The sequence below is a fragment of the Myotis yumanensis genome, unplaced genomic scaffold, assembly GCF_028538775.1.
Source record: "Myotis yumanensis isolate MYYU_CA2020_CCGP unplaced genomic scaffold, mMyoYum1.0.hap1 SCAF_5, whole genome shotgun sequence".
NCBI lineage: Eukaryota > Metazoa > Chordata > Mammalia > Chiroptera > Vespertilionidae > Myotis > Myotis yumanensis.
Genome location: NW_027223756.1, coordinates 8,403,331 through 8,420,698, shown reverse-complemented (window position 1 = coordinate 8,420,698; position 17,368 = coordinate 8,403,331). Strand labels below are relative to the sequence as shown.

Below are 17,368 nucleotides of genomic sequence, written 5' to 3'. Positions count from 1 at the left end.
CCCCCCCCCCCCATTCCTCTCTGAAGTCAATAAAATCTATTTTTTTTAAAAAGAAGTCTAGCTGAGCACTAGCTGGTTTGGCTCAGTGGATAGAGTGTTGGCTGGCAGACTGAAGGGTCCCAGGTTCGATTCTGGTCTAGGGCATGTACCTCAGTTGCAAGCTCAATCCCTGACCCCGGTCAGGGTATGTGCAGGAGGCAAACAATCCATGTGACTCTCACATTGATGTTCCTCTCGCTCTTGCTCTCTCCCTCCCTTCCACTTTCTCTAAAAATCAATGGGAAAATATCCTCAGGCTCAGCCAGCCTGGCTCAGTGTTTGAGCATCGACCTATGAACCAGGAAGTCACGGTTCAATTCCCAGTGAGGGCACATGCCCAGGTTGCGGGCTCGATCCCCAGTGTGGGCATGCAGGAGACAGCCAGTCAATGATTTTCTCTCATCATTGATGTTTCTATCTCTCCCTTCTCCGTTCCTCTCTGGAATCAATAAAAATATATTTAAAAAAAATCTTTTCGGGTGAGGATTAACAACAACAAAGAAGTCTAGCTGAGGCTTACCTTCAGGGGCCTCTGGTATGCCTGAGTCAGGACTTTCCAACAAACTTCTGACCTACCGTGCCCACAGCCAAGCCCCACTTTCTGTCCTGAGGCTCCTGGGCAGCCCGAACCCTCCCCCCGATGCCCAGAACTGGCACTCTGGGTGTGAGGCAGCCCTTGAAAAGCCAGCTCCAGCTCCAGCCGGGGGCTCTTCCCAGAGACTGACTTCATCTACTACAGCGGTTCTCAACCTGTGGGTCGCAACCCCTTTGGGGGTCGAACGACCCTTTCACAGGGGTCACCTAAGACCATCGGAAAACACATATATAATTACATATTGTTTTGTGATTAATCACTATGCTTTAATTATGTTCAATTTGTAACAATGAAAATACATCCTGCATATCAGATATTTACATTATGATTCATAATAGTAGCAAAATTACAGTTATGAAGTAGCAACGAAAATAATTTAATGGTTTGGGGCCACCACAACATGAGGAACTGTATTAAAGGGTCGCGGCATTAGGAAGGTTGAGAACCACTTATCTACTAGTTCATATTCCCAAAGCCCCCCCCTTCCCAACTCTTGGCGTCCTCTTGGTAAATGGTAAGTTTTCAGTTAGGCCACTAGGTGGCAGCCTTTCCCGTAAAAACCTGGGCGCGGCCGGCCGGTGTAGGGAAGGTGAGAGGCAGCTAAATTGGTTGAGAAGAAAGAGTCCACCGGGGGAGCCCTGGGCCCAGGGCAGGGGCTCCTGAAAGAGGCCCCTGGAACTGGATCCAGGAAGCAGATTCCAAAGAGCAGCTGCCATGCGACAGCCAGACTGTGTTCTGAGCCGGCTCCACCATTCACTCCCTGGGTAGACTTTTCACACCTTCCTGCGCCCCTCTTTTCTCCTTTGTAAAATGGGAATAAAAACATCTACTTATAGGATTGTTTGAAAAGACTAATGAAAAGAATATATGCAAAGTGCTTGGCAGTGCCCAGCACTTAATAAATGCATGCTACACAGTCAGCTGCTGCTCAAGAACAATAGTGGGGCATCTTTGAGTTCTGGTCTTTGGTCTTTGGAGGGAAAAAAGAAAGTTTAAATCCCAACCGCTGCCCTTTCTAACCAGGTCTGGGCCTTTGCTGAACCTCGGAAGCCTCCGTTCCCTGGCCAGTGAGGTGGGTGTAATTACACCACCTCACAGGTTGCTGTAACAAACACCCAGTCTAGTGCCTGGCACGTGGAGGTGGCTACTGATCAGCCACTAACTATTACTATTCTCATCCTGCCTGTTGGACTTAGCAACACATGGGACTTCTGTGGCAAGAGCCACCTGCTCTGTTGGCTGCACAGAGAGAGATCTGAGCGTGCAGATGCACACACCCTCCCTGCTCCAGGCACAAAACACCTGCATCCCACGTCCTGGAGCTCAAGTGGGGATGGCAAGGAGCGGGCCCAGCGCACGGTCACTGCAAGGGAGGAAGCTGAAGAACGAGGCCTCCAGGCCCGTCACCGGCCTCTGCGTGACCCCTCAGAGCTCATGGAGCACCTTCCCTCACCCCTCGCGGCCTCACTGGGCTTACTGTTTGCCATCTTTCTGGCTCCGGAGCTCCATTTGTGATATGAGCCCCGCTCATGCCTCCCCGGGGGATGCCTCCCAGATGGAGACCATCCCACCACCCGGAGCAGGGAGTTCCTGCCCCCCTGCCCACGGGAGGGCTCAGCTGAGCAAGCCCAGGCAGTGGACTGTGCCCGTGTAGTTTGGGAAGTTGCCCCCCACCTGCCCCAGGAATTCCCATGCCCAGTCTAGCCCGCCAAAGGCACACCTGTGAACCTTGCCCCTGGGGGGAGGGCAGGAAGGGGCAGCCATGTTACTTGTTAACTTGCTGACTGGACATTCGTTTCTCTTAGCCCTGGAGCTGAGCGTGAGCACCGTGGAGAGGAGGGCTCCAGAGAGAAGGGCTCCTGGTCCTCATGCCCTCAGAATACCAGTGAGACCAACCTCCACTCAGATGAGCCTAGAGCTTTTCCAAGCTCTCAGGTGCAAGCTCTCATGTGCAGGTGCAATCTTCGCTATTTCCCCAGGGGGCGGGGGGGAGGGGTAGTGATGTTGTACTGGCCACTCTGCAGCTTCTGCAGCCTGGATTTGAATGTCAGGCAAGTCTGGGTCTGAATCCACAGGCTTACATACATTTTTGAGGCTGGAATGAGTTCTGGATGCAGGAAGTGCCGCCTCAGACCCCAGGAGACTGAGACCAGGGAAGGGGCCCCACTTGCCCACGAGTCCCTGTCAATTCCATGCAGGCGAGTCTTCAGCCTCCCAGGTGATTTCGGTCCTGAGGCGGGACCATGGGGTGGACATCAGAGGGACCCCAAGCCGCCCGCAGCTGAGCTCCTGCAGGGACATCGGGGAGCTGTCCGGAAGGATGGACCAGAGAGAGTCTGCACCCTGGACCAGGCCAGCAATTGTGACCCAAAGTCACATCCACGTCCATCTTTTTTTCCCCCGTATTTGGAATATGCTAGGCAGGTTTCGCCCCCATCTTTTGGGTTGTTTGTTTTCTGTGCTTCCACTGTTCACATGGTAAGCTCTATGGAGTACATTGGAGCTCAGGTATATAGCTCACCCAGAAAGACGGGTGTTTGCTGGGCTTCTCGGTTGTAAAGCTGCTCCAAGCCCAGTATCAGAGGTTCAGAGACAGGAAGTCAACAGAGCATCCTAAGCAATGCAGTGTCAGCCTCAGGCAGCCAGCAGCTGCTGAAGTGCAGGCGGCATTGACAGAGGCGTGTGCACTCCGTGACAGACGCCAGGCTACCTGAGATGAGTGTTGAATGAAATATAAAATACAGGTTGGCCAGCGTGGCTCAGTGGTTGGGCGTCGACCTATGAACCAGGAGGTCACGGTTCAATTCCCGGTCAGGCCACATGCTCGGGTTGCGGGCTCAGTCCCCAGTTGGGGGTGTACAGGAGGCAGCCAATCAATGATTCTCTCTCATCATTGATGTTTCTCTTTCTCTCTCCCTCTTCTTTCCTCTCTGAAATCAATAAAAACATTTTTTTAAAAAGGAAATATAAAATACCTACCTTCTCATTACCATTGACCAGTTGTTCACCTTTGTGCCGCAGTTGAGTTCTCTCCTTCCCCTCCCTGCCTCTGAAAAGCCCCAATGGTGACCGCACCATTTGAAAGTAAGTTGTAGACATCAGGACACTACACTCCCAAACGCGGCAGCTTGTGGCTCCTGAGCACAGGAGTGCTCTCCTCCGTAACCGTGACACGCTGTCACTCGAGGGATGCTTAACACTGACGCGGCGATACTGCCTACAGTGCACGCAACAGTCACACTTCCCCGGTTATCCCAGAATGTTCTTTGTAGCTTTTTTGTTGTTGTTGTTGCTGTAAGTAACCCAGGACCCACTCATGCACCACACACTGCACTTGGCTCTGTAAAGAAAGACATCGAGTTCTCAAACAGAGGCTTAGAGAAAGACACTTCAGACTCAAACTGAAAGGAAAAATCTTCCCATGCAGGACCCTTGGCTGCTGCAAAATCCTCATTCCTCACCACAGATGGGCGAATTATTTCTTGGAGGGGCATCTGGACTCCTAATTGTTCCAACAGATGAATGCCATCTGCTCCCTACAGGAGGGAAAGGGTTAGGAGGTGGTGTCAGGCGGTCTTAGGTTCTGTCCCCTAACACTGGCCCATGTGGGCTGTGCTGGGCCTGTTTCAGACACCAGAGATGTGGGGACAATAAAACAACCTTGCCCTCACGGGGCTAACCGTCTAGCTGGGAGGGACAACAGAACAGGGTAAAGTGGATGGAGGGACACGTAACCTGACCTTGGACAGAGAGCGAACAAGTCACATCTTAGCTGGAAGCTGAAGGAGGAGAATTCACAAGCTGAAGGGAGAGGAGGAGGGCTTTTTTTAAAAAAAAAAATGTTTTTATTGATTTGAGAGAGAGAGAGAGAAACATTGATGAGAGAGAAACAGGGGTCAGCTGTCTCCTGCACACCCCCTACTAGGGATCAAGCTTGCAACTCAGGCATGTGCCCTGACCAGGAATCAAACTGGTGACCTCTTGGTTCCTGGGTCGCCACTCACCTGCTGAGCCACACCGGCCGCCCGCCCGGGTGTGGAGGAGTGTTGTTAACAGACCTGTTTGAAAGTCCAGAGGCGAGGAGAGTCAAACGTTTGCAAACCACATACACAAGCTCAACTGCGCTCTGAGGGGAAGAGGCAGAAAATCGACACTGGAAGGTGGGCCAGGGCCAGCCCCAAACTGGGCCTTAGGTCACATGGCAAGGACTTATTCCAACGCCCGTGAAGCGCCATTGAGGGGTGCAACAGGTGTCCCGGGGCCTGTAGAGAATGATGGGGCAGAGGAAGCCCAGGTGGGAGGCTGCGCAGGTACATATTTTAAAAATGGAATCCAAGGCTCCTGTAGGTAGACGTACATAGGGAATCGGGAAAGGGAAGGCCTCCAGCATGATACCCAGGTCTCCGTAATTAAACTGATGATCTCACCAGAGGGGTAGGTAAGCTAAAACCCCAGGGCCAGGGGTCTGTTTTGTAAATAAAGGTTTCTTGGCACACAGCCAGGCCCTTGAGTTTACATATCCTCTAAGGCTGCTTTCAGCTACAATGAAAGGCTGAGTAGTTTCGACAGAGACCATATGGCCTGCAAAGCTGAACGTATTTCTTATCTGGCTCTTTAGTCAAATACATGTAGGCACTTTGTATTCTACACTGTCTTCCTGGCTACTCACCGTGGCTGTAGGTACACTCAGAAGGTCCCACCGTACGGAAGTCTCTTTCCTTTATGGAAGCCAACATTTTCCAAATGTATTTGCTCCCAGGCCATTTTTAAAGCTTTTTTTTTTTTTTAAATCCTCACTTGAGGATATGTTTTTGTTGATTTTAGAGAGAGAGGAAAGGAAAGATGAGAGAGAGAAACATCAATTGGTTGCCTCCCATTAATGCCCCAACTGGGAATCAAACCCACAACCTAGGTGTATGCCCTGACTGGGAATCGAACCTGAAACCTTTTTGGTATATGGGATGACGCTCCAAACAACTGAGCCACTTGGCCAGGGCCCAGACCATTTTATTTTTAAAATATATTTCTTTATCGATTTCAGAGAAGAAGGGAGAGGGAGAGAGAGCTAGAAACATCAATGATGAGAGAGAATCATCGATCGGCTACCTCCTGCATACCCCCTACTGGGGTTGAGCCCGAAACCCAGGCATGTGCCCTTGGCCGGAATCGAACCTGGGACCCTTCAGTCTGCAGGCTGACGCCCTATCCACTGAGCCAAACCAACTAGGGCCCATTTTTTAGTTTGACCCTGAGGAATGCATCTTTAGACACTTGTGTTAGAAAGATTGGGGGGTATGATGGAGGGGTAAAGATCGGTGAGAATACACGTTATGAGATCAATTAAGACCGTTAAAATTATAGGAATTAGACAAAAGGGTCTGAGCTAGGCAGGGCTTGGGTCAAACAGCAGGAAGAGATCTATGGGAGGAACCCGCAGGTTCCTATGTGGATAAGCATGCACAGAGAGCACAAATGAAGATAGGGAGGTCGAGGGCGGAGGAGGACCAGCAGGATAAGGAGCTGACCTTAGGGGAAGGAGTGGACGCCAGCTGAGACACACTGAGTGCTGTTGGCTCCGACTGAGCGATGAGTGTCTGCTTCCAGGGGGTGTTCAGGAGGCAATCGATCGATGTTTCGCTCTCACATCAATGTGTCTCTCTCTCGCTCTCCCTTCCCCTCTCTCTAAAAATCTATGTTAAACATCTTCAAAATAAATAAAGTAAAAATAAAGACATGAACAGAGCCCCAGGGGCCTGAGGGACTACAATAAAAAGTGGGAGCCCGGGGCGTAGGGGAGAAAGAGGGTGGGGCTGTGAAAGAACTCAGAAATAACGACTGAAGATGTTCCAACTTTGACCGGAGCCATCAAAGTGCAGATTCAAGACTCTGAGAACCCCACACCAAATAAACCTAAGAAACCCGCGCCAGGACACATCAGCTTCTGAAATCTAAAGACAGAGAGAGCGCCCTGGCCGGTTTGGCTCAGTGGACTGAGCGTAGGCCTGCGGAGTGAAGGGTCCCAGGTTCGATTCCGGTCAAGGGCACATGCCCGGGTTGCAGGCTCGATCAACGATTCTCTCTCATCATTGATGTTTCTATCTCTCTCTCTCCCTCTCCCTTCTTCTCTGAAATCAATAAAAAAATATATATATTTTTTAAAAAGTTAAAAAAAAAAAAAAAGACAGAGAAGGCCAGTCTTCCCAAGGCTGTGTCAGACCCTAGCGCCTGCTGCCCGAGGGTAACCAGGGCTGGGGGCAGGACGTCAATGACAGCGCAGGAAGCCATGTGTTTGGGCTCAGGGATCCTCACAAGATTGTAGGGTGACCACCTCCTAGGGCGGGTTCCCTGCACCCCCTCTTGGAAACAACCCCCTCGGGGGTGTTCGGTGGAAGGGAAACAGGGCTCCTTGGGTTGAACATACCAAATCTCTGGGCCTTTCTCCCTGCTCCTTCGCCTGCACTGCTCTTTCTTTGCCTCCTCACGTGGCTGCTGCTACAGGTTTCTGCCTGAATGGCACCTCCTCTCGTAGGCCTTCTCTGGTGCTAAGGTAGGTTTTCCACCAATCCCCACCCTCCCAAGTTTTTCCGTGGCACCTTCTTCTTGTCGACGACAACGTGCCATCATTTGCTCATTATTTGCTCATCGTCTCTCCTCTCAGCTGTAAGCCCCGTGGGACCAGATACCACGGCGTGTCCCGAGCACTTGCTTCATTGTCTGGTACACAGTTGACAGACCGGAGTCTTGTTGACTAAATGAATAAAGAGCTGAGAAGGGAAGGGACCCACCTTTAAAAGAACTCTGGTGTTTCAGGAGCTGAGCTAGCACTTTACCTCTATCGTCTCTCTAAGTTGTCACGAGTGAGCAGGGAGGTGGGTATTGTTGCTCCATTTGACAGACGAGCAAACTGAGGCTCAAAGAGGTGCAGTCTTACGCCCAAAGTCACGCATCGACCAAGATGTAGAGCCGAGTTTCATGCATAAATTTTTTTCTCCTGCCCATGTATTTTCCACTGCTCCACCCAGCCACCCTGTTATCTGGGCTTAAGCCCCAGCCTCCACTGCAGTGTCTTGTGACATTCCCTCCGATTGCTCATTGAACATTCTTAGCCAAACCAGGAGCAGTGGACAGGTAAAGAGCGTTTCGTCCCACCGGTCTCTAGGCAGTCGGGCTGGAGTTTAATTGAAGTGCCTGGGTACCATGGCGATGCACGCCGTATAAAGCGCTATAAATACCCTGAGAGAGGCTTCTCTCAGCCGCCCGCTGGTTGCCGCACCCACCCCCGCTCCCACCAGGGCTCCTCGGCTGTTGCTGGGGGGGAGAAGAGGGGAGCTCAGCAGGAACTCCCTCCCTCAGCTCACATGGTCTTTCTCCTCTCCACACACACACACACACACACACACACACACACCCGCAACCCCCGCCCTTGAAACTGAGATTTCATCTCCTCCTCCTCCTTCCGTGCATAATTCATTTCCTTGTTGGTGAAAGACACAGCTCCCAGCACTCAGTACCCAGAGGACTCTTGGACGGGAGAGTTGAAAGCCTCTCAGCCCCGGGATAGTCGTGTCCAGGAGAAATCCAGTTCATTTAATGCAGTGGTTCTCAACCTTGGCTGCACATTAGAATCACCTGGGAATCTTTTTAAAATCCTGATTTCTGGGCCTCATCCTCCGGAAATTCTGTTTCCTTGTTACTAATGTTGTGGCCCCACCCCATAACAAAGAAACAGAATTTCCGGAGGATGAGGCCCAGAAATCAGGATTTTGAAAAGATTCCCAGGTGATTCTAATGTGCAGCCAAGGTTGAGAACCACTGATTTAATGAATGAACCGGCAAGGAGAAAGGGGGAGAGGAGGCCAGCAGCACCGGGGTAAAATGCCTCTCCTCCCACGGCCACCGCTTAGCTTAGCCTATTAAATTCCCAGATCGCTAACCCCAGGTGCGGCTTGTTGCTGCACTGGTGGAGTTCAAAACCAGGTTGATCCATCTTCAGCTTAGAATTCAGACGCCCACTTCAACTCTGCCGGGTCCTTGGCAGCTCTGACCTCAGCATGTGCCCTCCCACCTCCAACCACTCCCGTCCTGGCTGCTCCTCCACTCCCTTCCAACCAGACTGGTAGTGCCCAAAGTCCCTCCTTTGTTGGCCTGGTAGAGCCCACACTTCTGTGAATTCACCAGTAAAACCCACTGGGAACTGAGTTGGAATCTTGGCTCTGTTATTTATGATGTGACCATAGGAAAGTCATGTCTCTGAGTCTCAGTTTATGCATCTGTAAAAGGGGATGAATAAGAGCCAGGGTAAGGTGTCATGAGTCATAAAAACTCCATCTCCCATCCTGGCCAGTGTGGCTCAGTTGGTTGAGTGTCGTCCTATGCACCAAGAGGTCACCAGTTCGATTCCTGGTCAGGGCACATGCCTGGCTTTCCGGTTCAATCCCCAGGAGGCAGTCAATTGATATTTCTCTCTTCTTCTCCCTTCCTCTCTAAAATCAATAAAACGTATTTTTTTTTAAAAAAAAGAAGAAAAAGGAAAGAAACTCCACCTCCCTATTTGTAAACTAAGTAGGCAATGCTAGACTTATTTCGATTTATTTTCAAGCACTGTATTAAGCACTAAGGACCCAGAGATAAATAAGAAACCATTTCTATTGCCAAGTTTCTTCTACGTTAATTTTCCCTGGCTTAGGACGTGTTTCCCCATCACTGAAAAAAAAATCAACGCATGGGCTCAATTATGAACTTCAGCAAATGCATGACTAAAGAAAGGGGACATGGTCGGCTCAGTCACAGAAGCATAGCCGTGTGTGTTCCTCAGATGTGTGGGAGGTAACGTCATGGCATCAAGAAAATCCTCAGCAGAGGTTTCCACAGCCTCCACTTTCGGGAGAAAACAGAAGCCAACAGGAAACTATTGCTGACATATCTGTTCCTTTTTTTAAAGCTTCATGTCTCCTCCTTCCCATCTTTGTGAAACGTGTTACCCTGACACGCTGAGATTCTCTGAAACACACGTGTGGAAACGGGTCTTTCTTCTTCGCTGTGGCCGTGGGGGAGAGGATATAAGTGGGTGTCTTTTTCAAAAACAAGACTACCTGTCCCGGGCACAGGTGTTTCCTGTGGGCCACCTGGATGTGAACGCAAGTGAAGAAAGGCTTGGCCTAGGGCAGTTGTGGGCAAACTACGCCCGGCCCGTTTGAAATGAATAAAACTAAAAAAAAAAAAAAGACCGTACCCTTTTATGTAATGATGTTTACTTTGAATTTATATTAGTTCACACAAACACTCCATCCATGCTTTTGTTCCGGCCCTCCGGTCCAGTTTAAGAACCCATTGTGGCCCTTGAATCAAAAAGTTTGCCCACCCCTGGCCTAGGGTCACTTCTGCCGTGTCCTCTAGCTTGGCTCTGGGGCAGCCAGACACCACCCCAGGAAGGAGGCGGGAGAGGCTGGGCTGCTGGCCTGTCCTTGGGATTCCTGCGGCTCAGTCACCTGTAGAGTAACGTCCAAGTCACGTGGCTTAGCCGGTTTTTCCTTTAATCCCTTTCACATTTGTCCTCAGCTTTGAAGAATGCCTGGGGATGATTCACCCACCATCACATGGGGCAGGCAGTCATCTGTTTTATGACCTCACCCGGCTTGCAGCTTCTGGAAGATAACCTGGGATTCTTTTGTTGGGGGGTGGGGTCGGGGATGGAGGTAAGAAGGGTGGACGAACAGACCAAGGCTTCAAGGAGGCAGTTCCTGCTCTGGTTTCGCTTTCCTGCTCCCCAACTCAGGTCTACAGGGTCCAAAGGTACAAGCTATTTGGAAGAGGCCAGGGCTTGGGCACCTGGGCTGGGGAGAGAGTTGAATTTGTCAGTCTAGAAGGTGCTTTCCCCCACCAGCGAGGCAAACAGTGAGGAGGCTTGATTGCAAAACAAGACAGAAACAAAATCAGTTATTCGGAGGGTTGTCACAAGCAACCACGTACACTGTTCAGGAAGGGGAATTGGAAGCGCATCATGGGCTTGTGTTGGGAAGAGAAAACACTTCATCGCTTCACGTTTCTTTTTTTTTTTTTTTAATATATATCTTATTGATTTCAGAGAAGAAGGGAGAGGAAGAGAGAGATAGAAACATCAATGATGAGAGGAAATCATTGATTGGCTGCCTCCTGCATGCCCCCTACTGGAGATCGAACCCAAAACCTGGGCATATGCCCTTGACCAGAATCGAACCCGTTTGAATTACTGTTCTAATTACTCGTGGGAGGTTTTTATATAGTGAAGTCATGGTCTAAGCAGAGGAAGTGTAGAGGGCTGTGGGAATTCCCCATGAAAAGATGAGGAACTCCTACTTTTGGTTGTTGGTGGCCAGTGTGAGGTCCATGTTTCCGGATTTTTATGCGTGGCATCTGTGGAATGATGGAGGGAAGGAAGGGCAAACGTTGAGTTGAGTCCGTAGGTCTGGCCTCAGGCAAGTAATTGACTTTGCAGAAGGCACTTGGAGGTGAGGAACTGCTATGGCGGTCTTCTCCGTTGAGACCACAGACCTGGGATTCCCTCCCTTGTTCAGCACACCTGGGCCCAGACAACACAAGATGCTGGTTTCTCGGGGAGACTGTGAGGGCTCAGCAAGAGGATCCACGGAAGCCCTGGGCTTCATCCCTCAGTCCAGCTTCCGGACATATGTCCAGGGCAAAAGAACGGTGATACACATTCAAGAAACACAGACAAGCCAGGGGACCCCCCCATTCAATCATGCCACCTTCTATTTTTGAATGACATATTTTTCATTTCTCAAGAAATATCGGGTCTGCTTTCTAATTTTTTTTCAAGATGAAATTTTTTGTGTGTTCTTTATTCTTTTTCAAAACCCCCTTCTTACCAAATATGTAACATACCTCAAGGCAGCAAAGAAGAGAACGTATGTGAAGCTGCTGGCACACAGCCTGGGACGGCTCCGTACTCAGTTTGGCTAACAACAGCAACATCATGACTATTATTTTTACAAAGTGCTCACCCTGACACCCTCTGGAAATCCTCTCGGGGGAGGGGCCCAAAGGAGAGCCGGCTACATTTGCAAACACTGGGGTGGAGGTGGGGGGATGGGTGAAACAACACGGGGAGAAGAATGGAGTAAGAGGGAGACAGATGGTGTGTGTGCTGGGGGGAGGGATCAGAGATCCTGTGAAACTTATGTTCCCCGATTTCCAAGAGTGTTTCTATTTAACCACTTCTTGCCTACTCCGGAGTCGGGGCCACCTGTGCCAAAAGCCTTGGACCCTCGGGGTGCGGAGAGCCAGGGGCGTCGGGAGGTAGAGGCAGAGCGGGTCTTGCTTAGCCTGCTGGAGCTCCCGTCTGGGTTTGGGACCCAGGTAAAGGGAGGACTCCCTTTGCCAGACCCGGGCCGCATAGGGGCGGGCGGGCGGCCGGCTGTTCGGACTGTCCCACGAGGGGGCGCGTCTCGGGCCGAGGACCCGCCCCTCGCGGCGCTGGGCGTGGGGAGGGGACCTGGAACCCAGGCGCCCGGCGCTCCGCCTCCCGTTTCCGGGGCAGCGCGGCTACCTGCACCGCCCGCGCCGCACCTGGCGGAGGCAGAAATCGCCAACCGAGCGAGCGCCGGGCGGCAGCGGGGAGGAGGGACGGCACCCGGCCGCGGGGCGGGAGCGGCGGCGGCGGGCGGCGTGGAGGGCGCAGCGCGCCGCGCGGCGGAGGAAGGCAGGCGGCACCCGCGCTCGGCTCGCTCAGCCCCGCCGGCCGGGCGCGCACCCGGGCCCGCACCGCGCCGCTGCGGGCGCACATGGCAGCGTGAGCGGCCGGCGGCGGGAGGAGCGGGCGGCGCCGGGCTGGGGCCGCGGGGCCACAGGGCCGCATGGACTGCCGCGCCACCCCGATCGGCCCTCGCTAGGGCCCCCCAGCCGCGGGCACCGCCGCCGCCACCCCCCCGATTATGGTGCCTCGGCGGCCGCCCGGGCCGGGTGCAGCCGGCCGGAGGCGCTGAGCCGGGGGCCCCAGCGGCGGCCGGGAGCTGCATGGGGGAGCGCGGGCCGCTCTTGGGAAGATGCCCCGGCCGGAGCTGCCCCTGCCGGAGGGCTGGGAGGAGGCGCGCGACTTCGACGGCAAGGTCTACTACATAGACCACACGAGCCGCACCACCAGCTGGATCGACCCGCGAGACAGGTAGGACCCGGGGGGCCCACACCCCCACCCGGGCCGTCTGTGCCCTGGGGGCCACCAGCCGGGACTACTGGCCGGAGGGCGGGGTGGCTCCGCCAACCTCTTGAGCTTTCTTTGCGCCCCCGCCCCCCCCCCCCCCTTGCCCTTCTGGATCTCCGCTCCGGCCCCCGTGAGCTGCTGGGAGGAGGGGACAGCAGTGAGTTGGCCCAGGCTGCCCCATCGCCATCCCTAGATGGAGGACTTAGGCCCCAGTCCGCACCTGCCCGGAGTTTTGACCTCAAGCTCTAGCCCCGCCTCCGCCCCTTTAGGAGAAGAAGGCGGGCGGGGGCGGGGGAGCGACCCAGCTGAGTGATGCTGGGGCTTCCCGGGGAGGCTTTCCCCAGCGCAGGGCGGGCAGCGGGAGGGGGCCTGGGAAGCATCTGGTTGCGGGTCGGGGGGAGGGCCTCGGGGTTCGGTGGGAGTCTGCTGGGGGAAGGACAGACGCGCGCACGGAAGGCTGGCTGGAGTGGGGGTTTTGACAGGTGCCTCTGAGGTTCGGAAAAGAGCACGGAGCCTCCGGTGGCCTGGAGGCCGGGAGTGGGAAGGGAAGGGAAGGAAGGAGCAGGGGAGGGCTGCTGGGGAGACTGGTTCTCCAGGAATCCACAGCAACTTGGGAGCTGTTGGCATGTAGATTGGGGCGAGAGGCCTCCGGCAAAGCCCTGCCCCTCGCTCTTCCTCCTCCCTTTCTTCCTCTGGGGACCGGGCTCCTCGGCCCTGCACCTGCGCGTCCTGACCTTGGTGGCCACCACGCCGGCTGTAGTACAGGATTTTTAAAAATTTTTATTTATTTTTTTGCTGAGGCAGGTGGAGTCCGAGATGCCTGGTGTGGCCTTTAGCTTCCAGACTTTCTCCCAGTTTCCACTGTTCGGCATTTCTTTTCTTTTAAATATGTTTTTATTGATCTCAGAGAGGAAGGGAGAGGGAGAGAGATAGAAGCATCAGTGATGAGAGAGAATCAATGATCGGCTGCCTCCTGCACACCTCACACTGGGGATTGAGCCTGCAACCCCCTGACCTTAATCGAACGGAATCGTGACCTCCTGGTTCATAGGTCAACGCTCAACTACTGGGCGTGCAGACTGGGCTGTTTGGCATTTCTTTGCACACAAGCACCCCCTCCCCATGTATGTGGTGGGGGGAGGGGAGGACCACCTTCTGGGACAGCTTTGTTGTCCTTTACTGACTCAGTCCTTAGTCAGAGTGTCTTAGGAATGTGGAATTTTCACCTGGTCGCCGGCTGTGACCTTGGGCATCAGGTGCCTCTACAGCAATGCAGGTAAATGTTTTGGACCCTTCACCTTGCTGGGTTACGACGTATGTCCCAGGAGGCTCGGATGGGTGTGTAGCAAGGTGAGGGTGAACAGAAAGAAAAAGTGTTAAGGTGTGAGTTCAGATTCTCAGGGTTCCTGTGAGCAAGTAAGTTCATTCATTCAACACTTCCTGGGTTTCTCTATGCTCAGTGCCATGCTGAAGGTCTCATTTACCGTAATCTGTAAGAGAGAATTTTAGTGCTAGAGAGCATTCCTTGGGCAAGCTGCTTTAACCTCTGGGCCTCAGTTTCCCTATTTGTCAGACGAGTGGTTTGCTGGGAAGGGAAGCAGTAATAGTGGAACTCTTAAAAGTTGGAAAGGATATAGAAGATCAGAGTCCCACTCCCATTTTCAAACATAGGAGAAAATTTGAGGCCCAGGGGTGTGAGGAGCTTGTTTTGATGTTTCTAATACTCTGTATGCCAAGCTCTTTTTAAATTTTATTGATTTCAGAGAGGAAAGGAGAGCGATATAGAAACATCAGTGATGAGAGAGAATCATTGATTGGCTGCCTTCTGCACGCCCCACAGTGGACAGGCCCACAACTCGGGCATGTGCCCTGGCTTGGAATCGAACCGTGACCTCCCAGTTCATAGGTCAACCCGCAACCACTGAGCCACGCTGGCTGGGCATCATATGCCAAGTTCTTGACCGGCTCAGAACTTTTAACCTCCAAACATGTTCAGGCTCACTTTCCTTCCCCAACCCCCTCGGGGCAGCCCCTTGTACTGCTCCCAGAAGAGACACAAGTTCGAGCTTGGGGTCACCTTGGGGTCTCTGATGAATCTAACTTTGGAAGTTTGGGGAAAGAGCTGAGCAGAGGGCATCTATTCCGGGCTCACCGGAATTTCCTTCCCGCACCCCGGGTAGGGATTTCTGTCTGCTGGTCCTGCCTGCGTGGCCTCAGGCTGATCACTTGAGCTCTCAGGTGCGGGTGCTTCATCAGTGAGAGAACAGGGTTGATGAGATGGTCTGGAAGACCCTGCCTGCTCTCAGGCTTCTCCTTACCCCTCCTGCCTCCAAGACAGAATTTGGTGGTGCGGGTAGGTGGGAGGGTAAGGGGGCTGTGAAGAGGAGGAAAAATTTAAAAAGCTAGAAAGAGCCAGACTTCTTTGGGGTGGGGGGTGGGGGTGGGGTAGAGGAGATAAATCCTGCCAAGGTGCTTACATCTCTGCAGCTGGTGAATGCTGGGAAACAAAATAAATCACGCACAAGATGCTTACGTGCGGCTGTTTGCGTTTGTCTGGGCTTTTTCCTTACCTGCATCAAGGAGATGCCTGCCCGTTCCCCTGAATTTAAAAGCCAGTCCAATGGGCCTTCAGTCAGAAAAGGGATTTCTTAGCCACCAAGAACAAAATAGCGTCTCGGGTTACCAACCCCGAAGAATGCCCTGGCACATTCCTCCCCGTGGGGCTGAGCTGTTTTGTGTGCTGTCCGGCCTGGAGGCTGCTGGGGGTAGGGAATCCAGTGTTCAGCGTTCCCTTTCACCAGGGGGTTGGAAGAGCAGCCAGGCAGCTGGCCCTGCCAACTCTGTCCCCTTCTCACCCAGGGGAAGGCTGGGAGGCCGGAATTCCTGAGGACGGTTGTCCCAACAACCGGAGAGGGTCCAGTGGGCAGCTCGGGCCCTGCCTACTGGGCCAAGGGCTCTTCCTGAGGCCCGGCCGCTGGGAAGGTGACGGGTCCCCCTGGGGCATGGGGTGCAGCCCCATGGAGTGGTCTTCCTTTAGCAGAGGAATAGCTCCAGGTGATTCTGGGAGCTCCCAGCCAAGGGCCAGCGTGGCGAGGGCATTTGACCCAGGGGTATGCCAAAACAAATACGCTGATTGTTCTCAGGGGAGGAATGGCCCTGCCAGAGAAGGTTCCTGAAGTCGGATTCCTGCCCATTCTGTGGTTTATGGTCAGACCTCCTTCCAGGAGCCACCTGTAAACTCCCCGCACAGTTTTGGGGGCTGTGTGATAAGTACCCAAGGCCCACACGGCCGAGGAGCTACGCGGAGAGGACTCAGCGACTTCCCTCATGACCTGAGGAAGAGCTTGAGCTACCCTGCCGTCTCAGAGATCATTGATGTTGTCGGAAGTTGGGCCTAGCAGTCACAGGCCTTAACCTCCGCTGGTCACAGACCCTTGTGAGAAGCTGACAGAGGTTAAGGATGCTTCTTGAAGACAAGTGTGAACATGGTTTGGGGCACATAATTTCAGGGGGCTCGTGGACCCCAGGTTCATAAATTCCTGCTGTAGATTAGCTTAGAAACCGCTCATCACTAACTGTGCCCCCTCCCGTGTAGGTAGGAAGTAATGATGACTTACTGCATCCAGGCCGTCTGCTGAGAGCTTTCCATGGGATTTCTTTTAATCCTCCTACCAACCCTGGGAATAGGTAGTTATCTGCCTGAGGAACCTGAGGCCGGGTGGGGGATTGGTGGGGGCGGGGCAGCTCTGAGTTGGGTGAAGCCACTCAGCTGTTGTGAAATGAAGGCACACTGACTTACGAACCCTCATTTCTAAGCCCTGCACCGCTCAGCTGCCTGCTGAATCCAGACTTCTACTCCATTGCCTAAGGAATTTGGCTTTGGGGAATGGACCTGGGACAGGCATGATTTCACTTCCCTGCAGCCATCCTGGTGTGGCCAGACCACAGTTCACCAGAGAGCAAGTGTGGATAATGGGGAAGAGGGTGAGCCTTTTGAGTCCTGGCATCTTGGGTCTGCCACGTGCTACCTGAGTGAGCCTGGCAAGTCACACACGCTCTCTGAGCCTTGGTTTCGTCTTGTGTAGGATGGGGAGCTGCATAAGCAAGCTGGCAAGGGCGGTTCTGAGCATTAAATAAGCTAAGTCGGTCGGGCAGCCGGCACAGAGCCTGACACGCAGGAGGCACTTGGGGATGCCAGCTCTTTCAGCTTTTACTAGAAGTACCTGCAAAACACTTACGCGGAGACGGAGTCTCGCCGAGCTCTGTGGCAGTTGGCAGACAGGTTGGGCCTTTCTGGTCATGTAATCCAGGGCTCTCATTTCACCGATGAGACGGAGCCTCAGAGACAAGTGACGTGCCCAAGGTCACACAGCAGGCAACCGTCAACCTCGAGTCGCTAGCACAGGTCTCTTTTCCTCTTTCTCTTACGAAAACTTGCTCCTAAAAATCAGATCCAGTTTCTCCTCTTCCATCGTAGTCGTTTGGGAATCTTTCACGCTTGGGGCTGAGTTCTTCCAAATCCCTTTTCACTGTGCAGA

At 53.2% G+C, this 17,368-nt stretch overlaps 1 protein-coding gene across 1 annotated transcript in view; it reads left to right on the top strand.

Moving 5' to 3' along the window:
• The first annotated feature begins 12,441 nt into the window (after positions 1–12,441).
• WWC1 (WW and C2 domain containing 1) overlaps positions 12,442–17,368 on the top strand; it is a 117,671-nt gene continuing 112,744 nt past the window's right edge. The window contains exon 1 of the mRNA XM_070414449.1: positions 12,442–12,794. Within this exon, the coding sequence (XP_070270550.1) occupies positions 12,676–12,794 (119 nt within the window). The 5' untranslated portion in view covers positions 12,442–12,675. The remainder of the gene's footprint in view (positions 12,795–17,368) is intronic.